Source organism: Colobus angolensis, unplaced genomic scaffold (genome assembly GCF_000951035.1).
Source record: "Colobus angolensis palliatus isolate OR3802 unplaced genomic scaffold, Cang.pa_1.0 Scaffold44, whole genome shotgun sequence".
Lineage (NCBI taxonomy): Eukaryota > Metazoa > Chordata > Mammalia > Primates > Cercopithecidae > Colobus > Colobus angolensis.
The window spans coordinates 173514-188372 of record NW_012117821.1 but is presented as its reverse complement, the minus strand read 5'-3'; the positions used below and the strand labels follow the sequence as shown (position 1 = coordinate 188372).

At 54.0% G+C, this 14859-nt stretch overlaps 1 protein-coding gene across 1 annotated transcript in view; it reads left to right on the top strand.

Moving 5' to 3' along the window:
• The window catches only part of CACNA1B (calcium channel, voltage-dependent, N type, alpha 1B subunit), a 274453-nt gene that overhangs the window by 188094 nt on the left and 71500 nt on the right, over window positions 1-14859 (top strand). Inside the window, exons 24-32 of the mRNA XM_011957386.1 lie at window positions 1195-1301; window positions 2057-2068; window positions 4078-4174; window positions 5956-6116; window positions 9511-9648; window positions 9828-10029; window positions 10347-10511; window positions 10856-10966; window positions 11427-11510. Coding sequence (XP_011812776.1) covers window positions 1195-1301; window positions 2057-2068; window positions 4078-4174; window positions 5956-6116; window positions 9511-9648; window positions 9828-10029; window positions 10347-10511; window positions 10856-10966; window positions 11427-11510 — 1077 coding nt within the window. The remainder of the gene's footprint in view (window positions 1-1194; window positions 1302-2056; window positions 2069-4077; window positions 4175-5955; window positions 6117-9510; window positions 9649-9827; window positions 10030-10346; window positions 10512-10855; window positions 10967-11426; window positions 11511-14859) is intronic.

Genomic DNA, 14859 nt, shown 5'->3' with positions numbered 1-14859 from the left:
TTTTCAGTGTGATTGAGTGTGCACACAGCTGCACATCCGTGACTTCCGTGCAGCTTAGGGTGTGTGTGTGCCCGCATGCATGCACACAGGGAAGCGTGTGCGTATGGAGCACCGACAGCAGATGCATGAACGCGTTACCTCTGCTATTTCACTCTTGCAAAATTTTGCGGGGTGGGCGTCATTATCCCCATTTTACAGACACTTAGTGAGGTTATGGTGCTGGCCCAGAATTGCAGCAGCAGGAGTGACAGGGCCAGGATGCAAGTGAAGGTCTGTGGAACTGCCGTCCTGCTGCTCTGAGCTTGCCTGCAGGGGATCTGGGCGAGCTCTGAGCTCCCTGGGGCCATGTGTGCCTACAGCTCTGCGGTGGAGGAGCAGATGGAGATGGAGGCCTCAGTCTTATTCAGGCTGAAGGGAAGCTGGGAGCCCAGCCCAGCAGGATCTCAGCTGGTCACGAGCCGTGTAAGGATATTTGGGTCCACGGCATTGAGGTCCAAAGGCCCACTGAGGCCCTGCGGGGTGTGACCTAGGCTGTGCCTCCCTACTCTGGCAGGGCGTGCGCAGGTGTCTCTAAGGTGCACTGAAGTCACAGGTGTGCACATGCGTGCACACTCAGCCACACTGAGCCTTCCACGGGGACCTAGAGCTATATTCCTCCCTCATGACTCTGGAGCCTAGCTCTGCCTGTCTTTCTGGGTTTGTTTTGTTTTGTTTTTTTGAGACTGGGTCTCACTCTGTCACCCAGGCTGGAGTACAGTGGCGTGATCTCAGCTCACTGCAGTCTCTGTGTCCTGGGTTCAAGCAATTCTCATGCCTCAGCCTCTCAAGTAGCTGTGATTACAGGTGTACACCACCACGCCTGGCTATTTTTTGTATTTTTAGTGGAGATGGGGTTTCACCATGTCATCCAGGCTGGTCTTGAACTCCTGAGCTGAGGTGATCCGCCTGCCTTAGCCTCCCAAAGTGCTGGGATTACAGGCTTACGTAAGCCACTGTGCCTGGCCATGTTTTACTTTTTCTTGAGAGACAGGATTTCAGCGTGTTGCCCCGGCTAGTCTCCAACTCCTGGGTTCAAGCAATCCGCCTGCCTCAGCCTCCCCAAAGTGCTGGGATTACAGGCATGAGCCCCCACGCCTGGCCTCTGCCTAAATTTTCTGGATTATCATGTACCTGAAGTGTGTTTCTCCCTCCTAGATGATCGACTTGGGACTGCTGCTTCACCCTGGGGCCTATTTCCGGGACTTGTGGAACATTCTGGACTTCATTGTGGTCAGTGGCGCCCTGGTGGCGTTTGCTTTCTCGTAAGTAACGTTTGCTCTGCTCTGGCTGGGGAGAGCCCCCAGAGTCACGATGGGCATGAGGGTGAGGGAAGAAGGAAGAGGCCCTGCTGTGGGCCTCCCTGGGCTGCCTGTGGCTCTGTCGCTGTCTATGTGGGACTGTCCCTGCCTGCTTGGGGCGGGGCTGCGTGGGGTTAGGGGGGCCTGAGGTCTGTCTGTGGCTCTCAAACTAGGTAGGGCCCTGGCGTGGCCTGTGACCCTGGGACCATCCCCCCCTGCCTGGAGGGGTGGGGACTGTGTGGGGCTGGGAAGCCCTGGTGTGGCCTGTGGCTCTGGGACTGGGTGGCACAGCCTCTGGTGTGCCCAGCGTTTGCCTCCCAGGGTCCTTGGAGGCAACTTCACCTTGACCTGCTCTGAGGCAAGTCTGCTCCTGACCCGGGGAGACCTCTGGTGCTTTCGCCCAAGGCAGAACTGGTGGTCGCCTTCCCCTCTTGGGGCATTAGACGTCTCTGACTCCCGAGCCAGTGGCGCTTGGCCCTGCTGTGGCTGGACCTGGAATTGGCTTCCTCAGACCCTGCATGGAGGCTGTCGTTGCGGGCTCAGCTACAGCTGGGGATGGGAATACAGCGGGGAGTTGTGGGGTGAGATCCAGAGACAAGGAAGACCCCTAGTGGACGACAGACATGAGGGAGGGTCCACATCTCTCCGAGCTGCTGGGAGGGCTGCTCCTGGCGCCACTGACTCTGTTCTCTTTGTCTTCCTCTTGCTGGACTCGGCAGGAGCTTCGTGGGGTAATGCCTGCTCTCCCCCACACGCCGCCCCTGACATCACAGCATTCCAGCAGCCCCTTTTGGGTCATTTCATCTCCAGCCTCACCCCCCGCTCATCCACCTTCACCCCATCGGGGCGCATGCTGCCGGGAGCCGAGGCCCCGGCCAGGGGTTCCTGCCATGCCTCTGGGAGCGGGGCGGGGAGCTGGGCTGGAGCTGGGCTGGAACTGGGCATGGTCAGCTCTTGGTGAGGAGCTTCCTGGTGAGCAGGCTGTCCCCAGTGAGGGCTGGAGACTGGGGCCATTGGCCTGGAGGGCAGCAAGGGCTCCGGGAGGGAAATGCCACCTGTGGCCACAGCCTAAGGACCGGGGACATCGTAAGGTGCTTCCAGTGCAGCTCCTCTCCGGAAGAGTGGCGTTCTTTCCTCTCTTTCCTCTCCACTCCAGCCCCCTGCAGTTCCCACTGTCTCCTCTTTCTGTGATAAAGGAATGAGAACTTTGCTAAAGCATCAACATAGGCCTTGGGAGTGGGAACACTGCAGCCAGGGGTCCCCCAGTCAGGAGGAGGGGAAGGGGTTGGCCCCATCCAAGCGGCCTCAGAGCAGGAAAAAAGTAGTAGGCCCCGGTTGGACACTCTCCCAGAAAGCCTCATTTACTGGGCGACAAAACAGTATCCCCTCCCTCCTGCCCCTGTCCCCTCTTCCCTCAGCTGGTGGAGGAAGCTGATTTGAGAGTAGGTGTCAGGAGCACTGGGGTGATGGAGACAGGAGGCTGGGTTCTTCCCACCTGGAAGCGTTTCAGGGGGAGGTGATCTGATTCTGGAGTGTAGGCTACAGTCAGGGGAGAAGAAGGGACCGTGTAGCCACACGGCTCAGGGTGACTGAGCACTCCCTGCTCAGCCCCAAGTGTTGCTGGAGCCCCAGGAAGAGCACAGGGGGCAGGGCTGCCCCTACAAGCTGGCCTTCCCCGGGGAGTGTGGTGGGATGTGGCCTCTGAGCAGGGTAGGGAAGGGCTCCATGTGTGAGTGAATCCCACCCAGCCCTGAGGCCTCAGCTCCCACCCTCACCTCCCACCAAGTAGAGTGGCTTTGCTTCTGAGAACGGGGACCTTCTTAGGAGGAAACCTCTCCTCGACACTGCCGGCCCGGCCTCAGTAGGGTCATGGGAGGTCCAGTCTCCAGAACCTGCTAATTTCTGTGTCCCTGACAGGCTGAGGCAGCTACATGGGTCTGCCCTGGCTTTTTTTTTGGAGGGGCCCTGATCGAGGCCCGCTGGTTCTGTACTTCTGCTTGCTTCTGTGCCTGGAATTTTCTTTCCCCGACTTCCTGTCTTGCTGTCTGTGCCCTGCATGAGTTTTCCTGTCTGCTGCTTTCTGGGTCGCGTTGATATGTCTGTCTCTGTGGCTCTTCCTCCCTCCCTCCCTCCCTCCCTCTCTCCCTCTCCCCTTGTTTGTCTTAGTCCACCCTGCCTCTTGCATTGCCTCTGTATTGGTCTGACTTTTTCTCTTTCTTACTCTCCTTCCCCTCTTCTGTCTTCTTGCTGTCAGTTTCATGTCAGCGGGAGGAATGTTAGGGCGACTGAGGAGATCTGTAGGGCAGAGGCCAGACAAGTCCCCTTTACCTCCCTCTAGCCAGCCCAAAAAGCAAGGAAAAAAGCCCTTCCAGAAGATTCTAGCCCTAGAAATGTGCTTGTGGGCCTCCACTTCTGGGTCTGCAGGTCCCTCTGTCCTCTTTTCCTGGGAGCTGGGGTGGGTGGGATGGGTGTCAGGGTGATGGTTCTTCTCCTTATGCACCAGATGCTGCTGTCCTGGTCCCAGCTCCTGTCCTTAGATGAGGCCTGGGCCAGGCAGCCTCTGGGAAGAGTCATGGTGGCCTGTGGCGCCTGCAGGGCAAGGCCTCTGCTCATGTGTCCTCCACCCTGGAGGCTGAGACAAAACACACAGGGGAGCAGGACCCAGGCCCTGGGGGGCCACGTGGGAGCCGGGCACACCCACGCCTCCTGCCTGTCTGCATCTGTGGCTTCTCCCTTCTAGAGGATCCAAAGGGAAAGACATCAGTACTATCAAGTCCCTGAGAGTCCTTCGTGTCCTGCGGCCCCTCAAGACCATCAAACGGCTGCCCAAGCTCAAGGTTGGAGCCTGGAGTTGGGGCTTGAGGGATGTGCTGTGCATGTGTGCATGTGTATGTGTGTGCATGAGTGTGTGTGCTCACATCACACCCCTGCGTGAGGGAGTTGGGCTCACTCAGCTGTAAGCCCCCATTATCCCAAGTAGACCTTGTTGCCAGCAGCCTCCTGTGAGAATCCTCCTTAGCCCAGCAGGACCACGCAGCACAAGGTTTTTCTTCAGCAGCTGCAGTGCAGTATGGAAAAGGCTGCGGGACAGGTGCAGGGTGGTGGAGGGAGATGCTGGAGGTCAGGGGCTTGGGACATTGGCTGCTGAGAGGGGGATGGGCACGGGCTGAGCTTCTGGATAAAGACAGAGTGTAAACCCACACTCATAGGGCCACGAGAAACCTAGTCATTGTGAGCTTGTGCTCGGCCCTGTGTGAATTGCTTCACGTGCTTCACCTCACTTCATCTCCCAAACGATTCTTTTACTGGAAATCAAGCTATAGAGACCTGAGGCAATGTGGGACTTAGAGAAGAAAGTTTCGGCTCACTTCATCTCCCAAACCTTTATGCAGCAGATTCTTTTACTGGAAATCAAGCCATTGAGACCTGAGGCAATGTGGGACTTAGAGAAGAAGGTTTGCTTAGAACCTGTATGTGAAGGAGTGGGCTGGCAGGCAGCTGGGGAAGGCGTCGGAGGCCCACTGGGTCCAGGGAGGAGTGGCACCGAGTGGCGCTGTGCAGTGGTCATCCACAGTTGTGCCAGGCTGCTTTGTGGGAGACAGTTGTGGCCCCACCTTCCCGTCACAGCCAGATCAGGGCAGCCTGGGAGGTGTCTTCCCAGCTCTGAGGGCAGCATCGTGTGCACAGGGAAGGCTGAGCTTCCAGGTTGGGAAAGACCCGAGAGAAAGCCTCAGGTGGTGATGGCTGATGACAGGCTGGCCTCGGGCCACAGAGCACATGTGTCTCTGTCCTGGAGCCTACTGGTTTATCCTCAGTTTGCCCAAATTGCTTTCCTGAGGGGCAGGGTGCAAGTGCAGGGCAGAGCCTGGCTGCACTGTCTCTGCACAGGCCCAGCCCCTCCTGGTGCAGCTCGGCCTGCGCTCCTGGTCATTCCTGTTTCCATGTCTGAACTCTGACCTGTGAGGTCGTGCCTCCTAGGCATCCGGCCGCTGCCTCTAGCACCTCCTGCCCCTCCATCCGGGCCAAGAGGCCTCCCCTCACAAGAGACACAGCACTAGTCTTCTGTGTCAAGGAAGCTGGCGGTGGAGCCTCTCTGCGGTCATGGGCCTGAGGGCCTTGCAGGGCCCTGGAATGCCTGGGGGCCACCTGGACCTCAGTGGTCCTCAGGTTTCTATCCTGTAGGTCCTCTCTTCTGGGTCCCTTCACATCCTTTCCTGCTTCTAGCCCCTCCCTGTGGCTCCATCTCCTGTCATGGCTCCACTGCCCTCCTCATGGTCCCACCCCCCACTATGGCTCCACCCATCTCATCGTGGCCCCACCCTTCCCCTCATGGCTCCACCCTCCCACCATGACTCCACCCCTTTCCTCGTGGCCCCACCCATTCCCTTATGGCTATGCCCTCCCACCTTGGCTCCACCCCCTCATCATGGCTCTGTGGCTGCCCTCATGACTCCACCCCTCTCATGGCTCCACCCCTCCCCATGGCCCTACCCTTCTCATGGCCCCACCCTCCCACCATGACTCCACCCCTTTCCTCATGGCCCCACCCTCCCACCATGGTTCCACCCCCCCACCATGGTTCCACCCCCTCATCATGGCTCCGCCCCTCCTCCTGCAGGCTGTGTTTGACTGTGTGGTGAACTCCCTGAAGAATGTCCTCAACATCTTGATTGTCTACATGCTCTTCATGTTCATCTTTGCTGTCATTGCGGTGCAGCTCTTCAAAGGGAAGTTTTTCTACTGCACAGATGAATCCAAGGAGCTGGAGAGAGACTGCAGGTAAACTGAGGCAGGGTGCAAGGTGAGACACACAGTCCCATGATGGAGACAACACTGGGAGTTCCCTTGGGATCAGGTGGAGCTGGTCACACGGCGTGGGAGACTCCACTGCGAGCATCACGGACCCTGCCTGAGGGCCAGGGAGGGGCTTGCTTGAGAAGTGCTAGTGTCACCACAGAAGATGGGAATGCATCCCCTCCCCAGCACCACACCAGGGCCCCCCGGCACTTCTTCCTCAGCAGGGTCAGGAACCAGATATGTTCTGAGGGACACAGACATCCAGGGAGCTCAAGGTGCCCACTGGACAGGGCTTTTCTGAGCCCTAGAGATCTTGGCTGGGCTGTAAGGCAGAGGGACTGCCCGATGACTGGAGCCACTGTCACTGTCCGCATGAGACTTCAGAGCTTCCTGTGCCCAGCCCTGCCTCCAAAGCAGACAGGAGAAGGGACTTGGGGAAGAGCTGGGGAAAAGCTGGGTAGCTGCCGGTGTGGACCCTGGGCCAGGCAATGCCCACGCAGCAGTGTCCCAGCTGCCTCTATGTGAATATCATGCAGCTTCCTCCTATACTGGTGAGTGATGGGCACTTGGCTGTTTGTGGCTGGGAACGTGGCTGCACGTGCACATGTCCGCCAGGGAGCAGTAGCAGTTCAGGGAGATGTATCTGTCTAGGAGTGGAATTGCCGGGTCCTGGATGTGTGTGTGCTCAGCCTTAGTAGATGCTGCCAGGCCCTTGTGTGAAATTACACTCTTTCCAGCCCCACATCCTAGCTAAATCTTGGTGTTTTCTGTCTTGCCTTTCTGGGTGTAGTGGTCATTCACTGTGGTTTAATTTTATACTTGTGAGATTGAGCCCCCTTTCCTAGGGGGATTGGCTGCTTAGGTGTTCTTTTCTGGAAGTGTCTGCCTGTGGTCCTGTGTCTGCTGTCTGCTTCTTTCCTGTTGGTTACCAGGAATCATGTAATGTTCTGAACAGGAACTCTTTGTCACATGTATGGATCGTGGACGTCTTCTCCTCCTCTGAATGGTGCTTTCTACTTTTTAATGGTGTCTTTTAAAAAACAAAGTTCTTCTTTCCTTTTTTTTTTTTTTTTGAGACTGGAGTGCATTGCTGCTATTGCAGCTCAGTGCAGCCTCGAACTCTCAGGCCCAAATAATCCTCCCTCCTCAACCTCCTGAGTAGCTCGGATGACTACAGGCACGTGCCACCATGCTTGGCTAATTTTTAACATTTTTTGTTGAGACGAGGTCTTGCTATGTTGCCAAGCTGGTCTCGAACTCCTGGGCTCAAGCAGTCCTCCTGCCTTGGCCTCCCAGAGTGCTGGGATTATAGGCGTAAGCCACTGTACCCAACCGTAGTTCTTGATTTTAATATAGTCCAACTGATCCTTTTTATTCTTTTATGCTAAGTACTCTTTATATGCTGTTTAAGAAATCTATCCCAAGGCCAGGCATATTTTCTTGTGTTTTCTTCTGAAAAGTGTTATTTTTGCCTTTCATATTAAGATCTGCAATTTACTTGAAAGTTGATTTTTATGTGTTGCATGAGGTATGGGTTAAGATATGTTTTCTGATGATAGATATCCAATTCACCCAGCACTGTTTATTTGAAAAGGTCATTCTTACCCAGTGTAATGGGGTTTTAAAAAAAGCAAAAACAAAAACAAAACAGCTTTAGGCCGGGCGCAGTGGCTTACACCTGTAATCCCAGCACTTTGGGAGGCTGAGGTGGGTGGATCACGAGGTCAGGCGTTGGAGACCAGCCTGGCCAACATAGTGAAACCCTGTGTCTACTAAAAATACAAAAAATTAGCCGGGTGTGGTGGCGGGCACCTGTAATCCCAGCTACTCGGGAGCCTGAGGCAGGAGAATCGCTTGAGGCAGGAAGGCGGAGGTTGCAGTGAGCCAAGATTGTGCCACTGCACTGCAGCCCGGGTGAGAGTGCGAGTGTCTGTCTCAAAAAAAAAAAACAAAAAAAACCCCCGAAAAACAAAATAACAGCTTTATTGAGGTATAACTGACACATTATACTGTTTGTTTATAACAATCCACTGAAAGTGTGCAATTAAGAGGTTTTTAGTGTTTTCACAGGTACACGCAACCATTGCCACAGTCAATTTTAGAACACGTTTTCAACACCTCAAAAAAAAAAGAAAAATAAACCCGCACCTTTTAACTATCATCCCCTATGTCCCTGTCCCCACCCCTAGCCAACTAGGAATCTGTTTTTAATCTCTGTAACCCTCTCTGTTCTGGACATTTTTTGTAAACTGAATGATACAGTGTGTGGTCTTTTGTGAGTGGCTTCTTTTGCGTGATGTTTTCAGGTTTGTCCACGCAGTGGCCTGTGTCAGAGCCTTGTTCCCTGTTACGGCTGAATATCTGCTCTCTGCTGTGCCACATTTTCCTTATTCTTTCATCTGCTGATGAACATTGAGTTGTTTCTACCTTGTGGCTGTTATAAATGATGCTGTCGTACACATGTGTGCCCACATTTTTGTGTGGATCTGTTTTCGCTTCTCGTGGGTATGTACCTAGAAGTGGAATTAATGGGTAATTGGGTAACTCTGTGTTTAACTGTTTGAGGAAATGCCGGACTATTTCCAAAGTGACTAAAGCATTGTGTATTCCCACCAGCAATGCATGAGGGTTCTGAATTCCCCATATCCTTGCCAACACTTGTTTTCCATCTTTTCAGTTCGGGTATTTTTAAACTTACAGCCATCATCGTCCACGTGAAGTGGTGTCTTGCAGTGGTTTTGATTTGCCTTTCCCTGATAACGACTGGTGTTGAGTGGCGTTTCATGTGCTTAATAGCCATTTGTGTATCTTCTTCAGAGGAGTGTCTATTCAGATCCTTTACCCATTTTTTATTTGTTTTTTTTTTAAATTTATTAGGATAGTTACTTACATATTCTAAATACAACTCCCTTATCAGACAGAGGATTAGGAAATAAGTATTTTTTTTCCCATTCTGTGGATTTATCTTTTTACTTTCTTGATGTCCTCTAAGCACAAAAATGTCAGATTTTGATGCAGCCTAATTTATCTCTGTATTTTTTATTTTGTTGCTCGTGATTTTGGTGTCACATCTAAGGATCCATTACCAGATTTGAGGTCATGAAGTTTTGCCCCTGTTTTCCTCTAAGCATTTTGTAGTTGTAGCGCCTTACACTTAGGTCTTGAATCCATCACGAGTTAATTTTTGTCTGTGGAATAAAGTAGGGTCACATTCATCCTTCTGCATGTGGACATCCAGTTGTCCCAGCACAATCTGTTGGAGAGGCCATTCTTTCCGCACGGAATGGTTTCAACACTCTCTTCAGTGTCGGTTGATACGTGGGTTTATTTGGATCTTTTGTCTTTGCCCTCTAACCTCCCATGTTCTTATTCCCAGGGGTCAGTATTTGGATTATGAGAAGGAGGAAGTGGAAGCTCAGCCCAGGCAGTGGAAGAAATATGACTTTCACTACGACAATGTGCTCTGGGCTCTGCTGACGCTGTTCACAGTGTCCACGGGAGAAGGCTGGCCCATGTGAGTGCTCATCCTGCTCTCCGTAGCTGGGGCAGGCAGCCCCTGAGCTTGGCCTCCCTTCCTCCCTCCATCCCTGGGCTCAGGCGTGGAAGCAGACCCATCCTTGTGATGCAGGTCTTGAGTTCTTATGGCTGTCTCCTTTGGGGGTTCCCCTGACACATGCTGTCCCCTTGGCCCAGGGTGCTGAAACACTCCGTGGATGCCACCTATGAGGAGCAGGGGCCGAGCCCTGGGTACCGCATGGAGCTGTCCATCTTCTACGTGGTCTACTTTGTGGTCTTTCCCTTCTTCTTTGTCAACATCTTTGTGGCCTTGATCATCATCACCTTCCAGGAGCAGGGGGACAAGGTGATGTCTGAATGCAGCCTGGAAAAGAACGAGGTAGGTGGATGCTCTGTGGAGTCTTGCAGTGGACAGCGTGAGCAGCACCATCAGGCTTTCCTCCTGCGCACAAATCACTCACAGCTGGGTCAGCTTTGGCTGCCACTGTCTGCCAACACAGGGGCGGGGCCTCCTTTCTCCTGCAGAGAGACCAGATTTGGTGGGTTGAGGCCTGCTTGGAGAAGGTCTGGGCTGCCTCAATTTGCCTTCTCTCATCAGGGCTCCCTGTGAGGGCTGGTGAGACGGGGCTGGTGCAGTAGATGCCATAGGGTAGGTTTTCTGCTTTTGAGTCTCTGTGCTCCTTTCTCCCCTTACAGAGGGCTTGCATTGACTTCGCCATCAGCGCCAAACCCCTGACACGGTACATGCCCCAAAACAGGCAGTCATTCCAGTATAAGACGTGGACATTTGTGGTCTCCCCACCCTTTGAATACTTCATCATGGCCATGATAGCCCTCAACACCGTGGTGCTGATGATGAAGGTGTGTGGGGCTCAGCACGGAGGGGGAGCTGGCGCCGCTAGGGATTGGGATCTGACCCTGAGGCTGAGTGGAGAGTCAGCCTTCTTCCTCCTGGCATGAGCCAAAGAGCAATGGCCTTGCATCCTGGCCAGCACGGGATGCCTGTGGAATCCTGTTTCCCTTTGTTGTCTGTGGGCTGGGACAGTGGGGGGGCTCTGGGAGGACTCTTGGAGAGCAGGAAGGGGTGTCCCAGGCCTGGGCAGGCATGGAGTTCTGTCCGCCCCCCTTGCTTGGTCATGGTGGTCCCAGATCGGGTGTCTTGGGGCTGCCAAACCCATGGCCAACAGCACGTCTTCCCTGGGCAGTTCTATGATGCACCCTATGAGTACGAGCTGATGCTGAAGTGCCTGAACATCGTGTTCACATCCATGTTCTCCATGGAATGCGTGCTGAAGATCATCGCCTTTGGGGTGCTGGTACGTGCTTTGGTCCCCCCTTTGCCTTTTGACAGCCTGCATTCTGGCTCCCCGTCTGTAGGGCGACCTTTGGGGGCTCACAGTTTGGAGCTGGGAATTCTCCGAGTACCCAGAGTGTGTGTGACACTACAGGGGCTCTGGGGAAGGGGCTGTTCTGACCCTCTCGGCTGCATAAGCTCTGCCCCCAGCCTAGGTCCTGGGAGGCCGGCAGGGCTGGGTTCTTCCTCTTTGGACACATGGCCCTTAGTCCTGCCTCTACCCAGGCCCGGAGGTGTCTCTGTCCCTGGCTTTGACATCTGCTTAGCTCTGGCCTTGTGCTGTGCCCTCTGGGGTGGCCCGTCTGCCTTGTGCTCTGTGTCTGTCACCCTCACCCCTTTCCTGATCGGGGCCACCACCTATACCTCTTTACCGACAGAGTCCTCATCAGCCGCTGGCACTAACTGCTCTTCTTTTTCTCTAGAACTATTTCAGAGATGCCTGGAATGTCTTTGACTTTGTCACTGTGTTGGGAAGTATTACTGATATTTTAGTAACAGAGATTGCGGTAAGTAGCATTTCTGTCCCTCCTTCAGGGTCCCCAGATGGTTTCCTTCTAGAGGCTGCTCCCCTCAGTGCATCTCCAGGCCCTGTGTTGGCCTCTTCCTGGGTTCCCCAGGACCCCCTGGATGGACCCCCTGGACATGTGGAGGCTTCACTCCAGGGGTGGAGTTTAGGGATTGGGTATTACCTCAGCAGATGTTCTTTCTTGAATAAGAAAGTGGTTCTCAAAGATCTTTTGGGCCTGAGAGTTACCTGGAGCTCCATGGTAGCAACCAACCAAGAAGATGTGAGTCTTAAATTTGTATCTGTATGATGTGTATCTAACAAGGTGGTATCAAAAATCTATAAACTGAAACCAGTAAGGATTTATATTTTACAATATTGCCCCCCACCGTCTGTCTCTCTCTCTCTCTCTTTATATGGGGAAATATTCATTCTTATCAAACATATGTGGATTATACCTTAAAATTGCCCAGTGCTGGGATGTCAGCTTGTCTCAACAAATGCCAGAGCATCTGATCATAAAGCAACATTTTTTGAGTACAACACATTACAGTGGAAATACATGGCAGAAATCTCGTTTGTTTGGTCTTAGGTTGAATTTTCAAGAAGCAGATGCAGAAACGAGCACTCATGTGAAAGTTACTTCTTAAGTAGTGTTCCCAGTAGAAATCAGCAGAAGGGCGTGGGGAAATGGGTGGTAAGAGAAGGACCAGCAGTGCTGCGTCACAAGCTGTCCTGGTGGGTCAGTGTGGGTCATCTCCCAAGGGACTTCTGGCAGCAGCCTAGGTTGCACCTCAGAGCTATCCCTGCTGGAAAGGCAGCTGCAACGTGTTTGCCTCTGCACCCTCCGCGAGGCATTAGGCTGAGGGCTGCACCTGGGGTGTCAGTTCTCAGATGCTTCCGGCTCCCCGAGTAAGCCACCAGTACTGTGAAGGAGCCTCTGCACCCAAACTGTTAGGGCTGAAGGGACGTCTGACACCATCGGGAGGACCCGCCAGAGTGCCGGGGCTCCTTCCTGTTCTGCCCACACTTCACATTGGGTTCACTGTGCTCATTCTTCAGGATGGTGCTGGTCATGGTCTCTGGGAGACAGAGCAGAGCTCCCTCTGCTGTGCTGGTCCAAGCAGAGCTGATGTTCATCATCCCGTTCCCCCCACCACCCTTTCTAGAGCCCCCGACCTGTGGCCAGCCTTCTGCTGCACTGGTTGCTGGCCTGGTGGGATGACCCAGACCCTCAGCCCTGTGCATCCCAAGTCCCTACTTGCTGCCATTCCTTTATCCAATCCTGGCTGCTGTAGTAATCCAGTCACAGTGGAGACTGCTCCTAGGAGCATGTTCATAGGAGCATGTAGAAAGGTGCAGTGAAGCCCCTGATTCCCAGAACTATGCAGTGGCAGCTCTGCCCTTCACAATAATGAGGGTCAGGTGATCTGGCCAGCATGGACACTCTTTGTGATGCCTGCTGGCCTTCTGGCACAAGCAGCCCCAAGTGACCAGGTGGCCACCATGGCTTTTGGTGTTGGGTGATAGAACCTTCTCCACCTGTTTGAACCAGGGCCTCTAGATTTGCCAGACCTAAATTTGGGGAAGATGAGCACAAAATGCCTACTGGGTTTCTGGAGCGATGGTGAGAGGGGCCACTTCTCCTTTCACCATTTCCTCGATCCGTGCATTTTACTGATTGGGCACCCAGTGCCATCGATTGGCCATTGGTTCCTCTTGAAATATGGCAGCCCAACCCCATGAAGTGTTTCACCAAGCTGGCATTTTATCTCTGCCTTTAAGGTCAGAGCAGCATCTCCTGAGTGGTGTTGCATTAGATGGTCCAGTGGACCCTGAGGTCACCTGGCTTACACGCATCCCCTGCGTGTGCTCCGAGCTGATGTTATATGAAATCCTGTGTTGGGAAATCTCTGACACCAGCCCTGAGATGCTAGTGCTGCCATGGTGCTGCACAAGGAAAGCAGACCCACACCTGGGATGTGGGTGGATCCCAGTTGAGACAAATCACTGCCCTTTCCAGGAGAAGGAGGTCTGATACAGTCGGCTTACCACTAGGTGGCTGGTTGACAGCCACAAGGCATGGCACCAAATGGAGGCCCAGTGTTGCTCTCTGCTCACCTCAGGTAGATAATCGTCAGTGGTCATGGCTGGATCATCTGCTGAGAGGCTCTTGGCCATGATGGCCACCCTATCCAGAGGTCTGCTGTGTGGACACTGGGGCTGGTGAGGACAGAGGCTAGCCGATATCTGTTGGTCGACTTATCCCAATGCTTGGTTTTTAGTGCCCCATGGTGAGCACTGGTTCGCAAAACAAAGGCCGGTACCCCATGCCTGTTCCCAAGGCCTGTCTGTCTGCCTCTCCCCTAGACCTTGTTCCCTCCAGGGTCCTGACCAGCCGTTTGTGCCTGCCTCGGACCTTGTTATCCAGCACAGGCAGCTTGTTTTCCCCCACACACGGAGCTGACCAGGTACCCTGCCCAGGGCTCTGCTCCACCACTGTCTGTCAGGCTGTTCCCATGTGAGGCTGTAGTGAGGCCTGCACCAGTACACCAAGCAGCCTATCCACAAGCCAGGTCTGCGTTTCCCCGAATCCCTATGAAGTGATGGCAGGAATGAGGTGAGGACGTCATTGGTCAACAGAGGTGCGTGTCGTGGTGATGGCCGGAGTGAGGTGAGGACGTCATTGGTCAATGGAGATGCGTGTCGTGGTGATGGCCGGAGTGAGGTGAGGACGTCATTGGTCAACAGAGGTGCGTGTCGTGGTGATGGCAGGAGTGAGGTGAGGACGTCATTGGTCAATGGAGATGCGTGTCGTGGTGATGGCCGGAGTGAGGTGAGGACGTCATTGGTCAATGGAGATGCGTGTCGTGGTGATGGCCGGAGTGAGGTGAGGACGTCATTGGTCAATGGAGATGCGTGTCGTGGGGGATTGGCCACATGTTGGGTGCTGTGTCCTCCAGATATGCTTGGGTTTGGTCACAGAGATCAGGAGCCCTTCCCTTGTTCACTGGGCCTGTGGTGGTCTGACAGCACACCACTATGGGGAGATGCTTTGGTGTCATAGACAGCGATGTCTCTTGGTGACACACACAGCTGCCACCAGGGCCAGGAGCTAGGTTGGGCCCTCTCGTTAGGCTTCTGTTCTGTAGATGGCGTGGCCTGCTCCCAAATGCTAGGTGTCTGCACTGACTTATCTGTGGAGGCTTTCCCAGGACTTTGCCCTGCATCCTTACCTACCACATACACATCAAGGACCCTGGGGGCTGCTGGGTTTTGTGGCCAAAGTGGCAGGGCCATTGCTGTTACATCATGGGTCTGTTAGAGACCCCACTCATGCTCTGAAACCT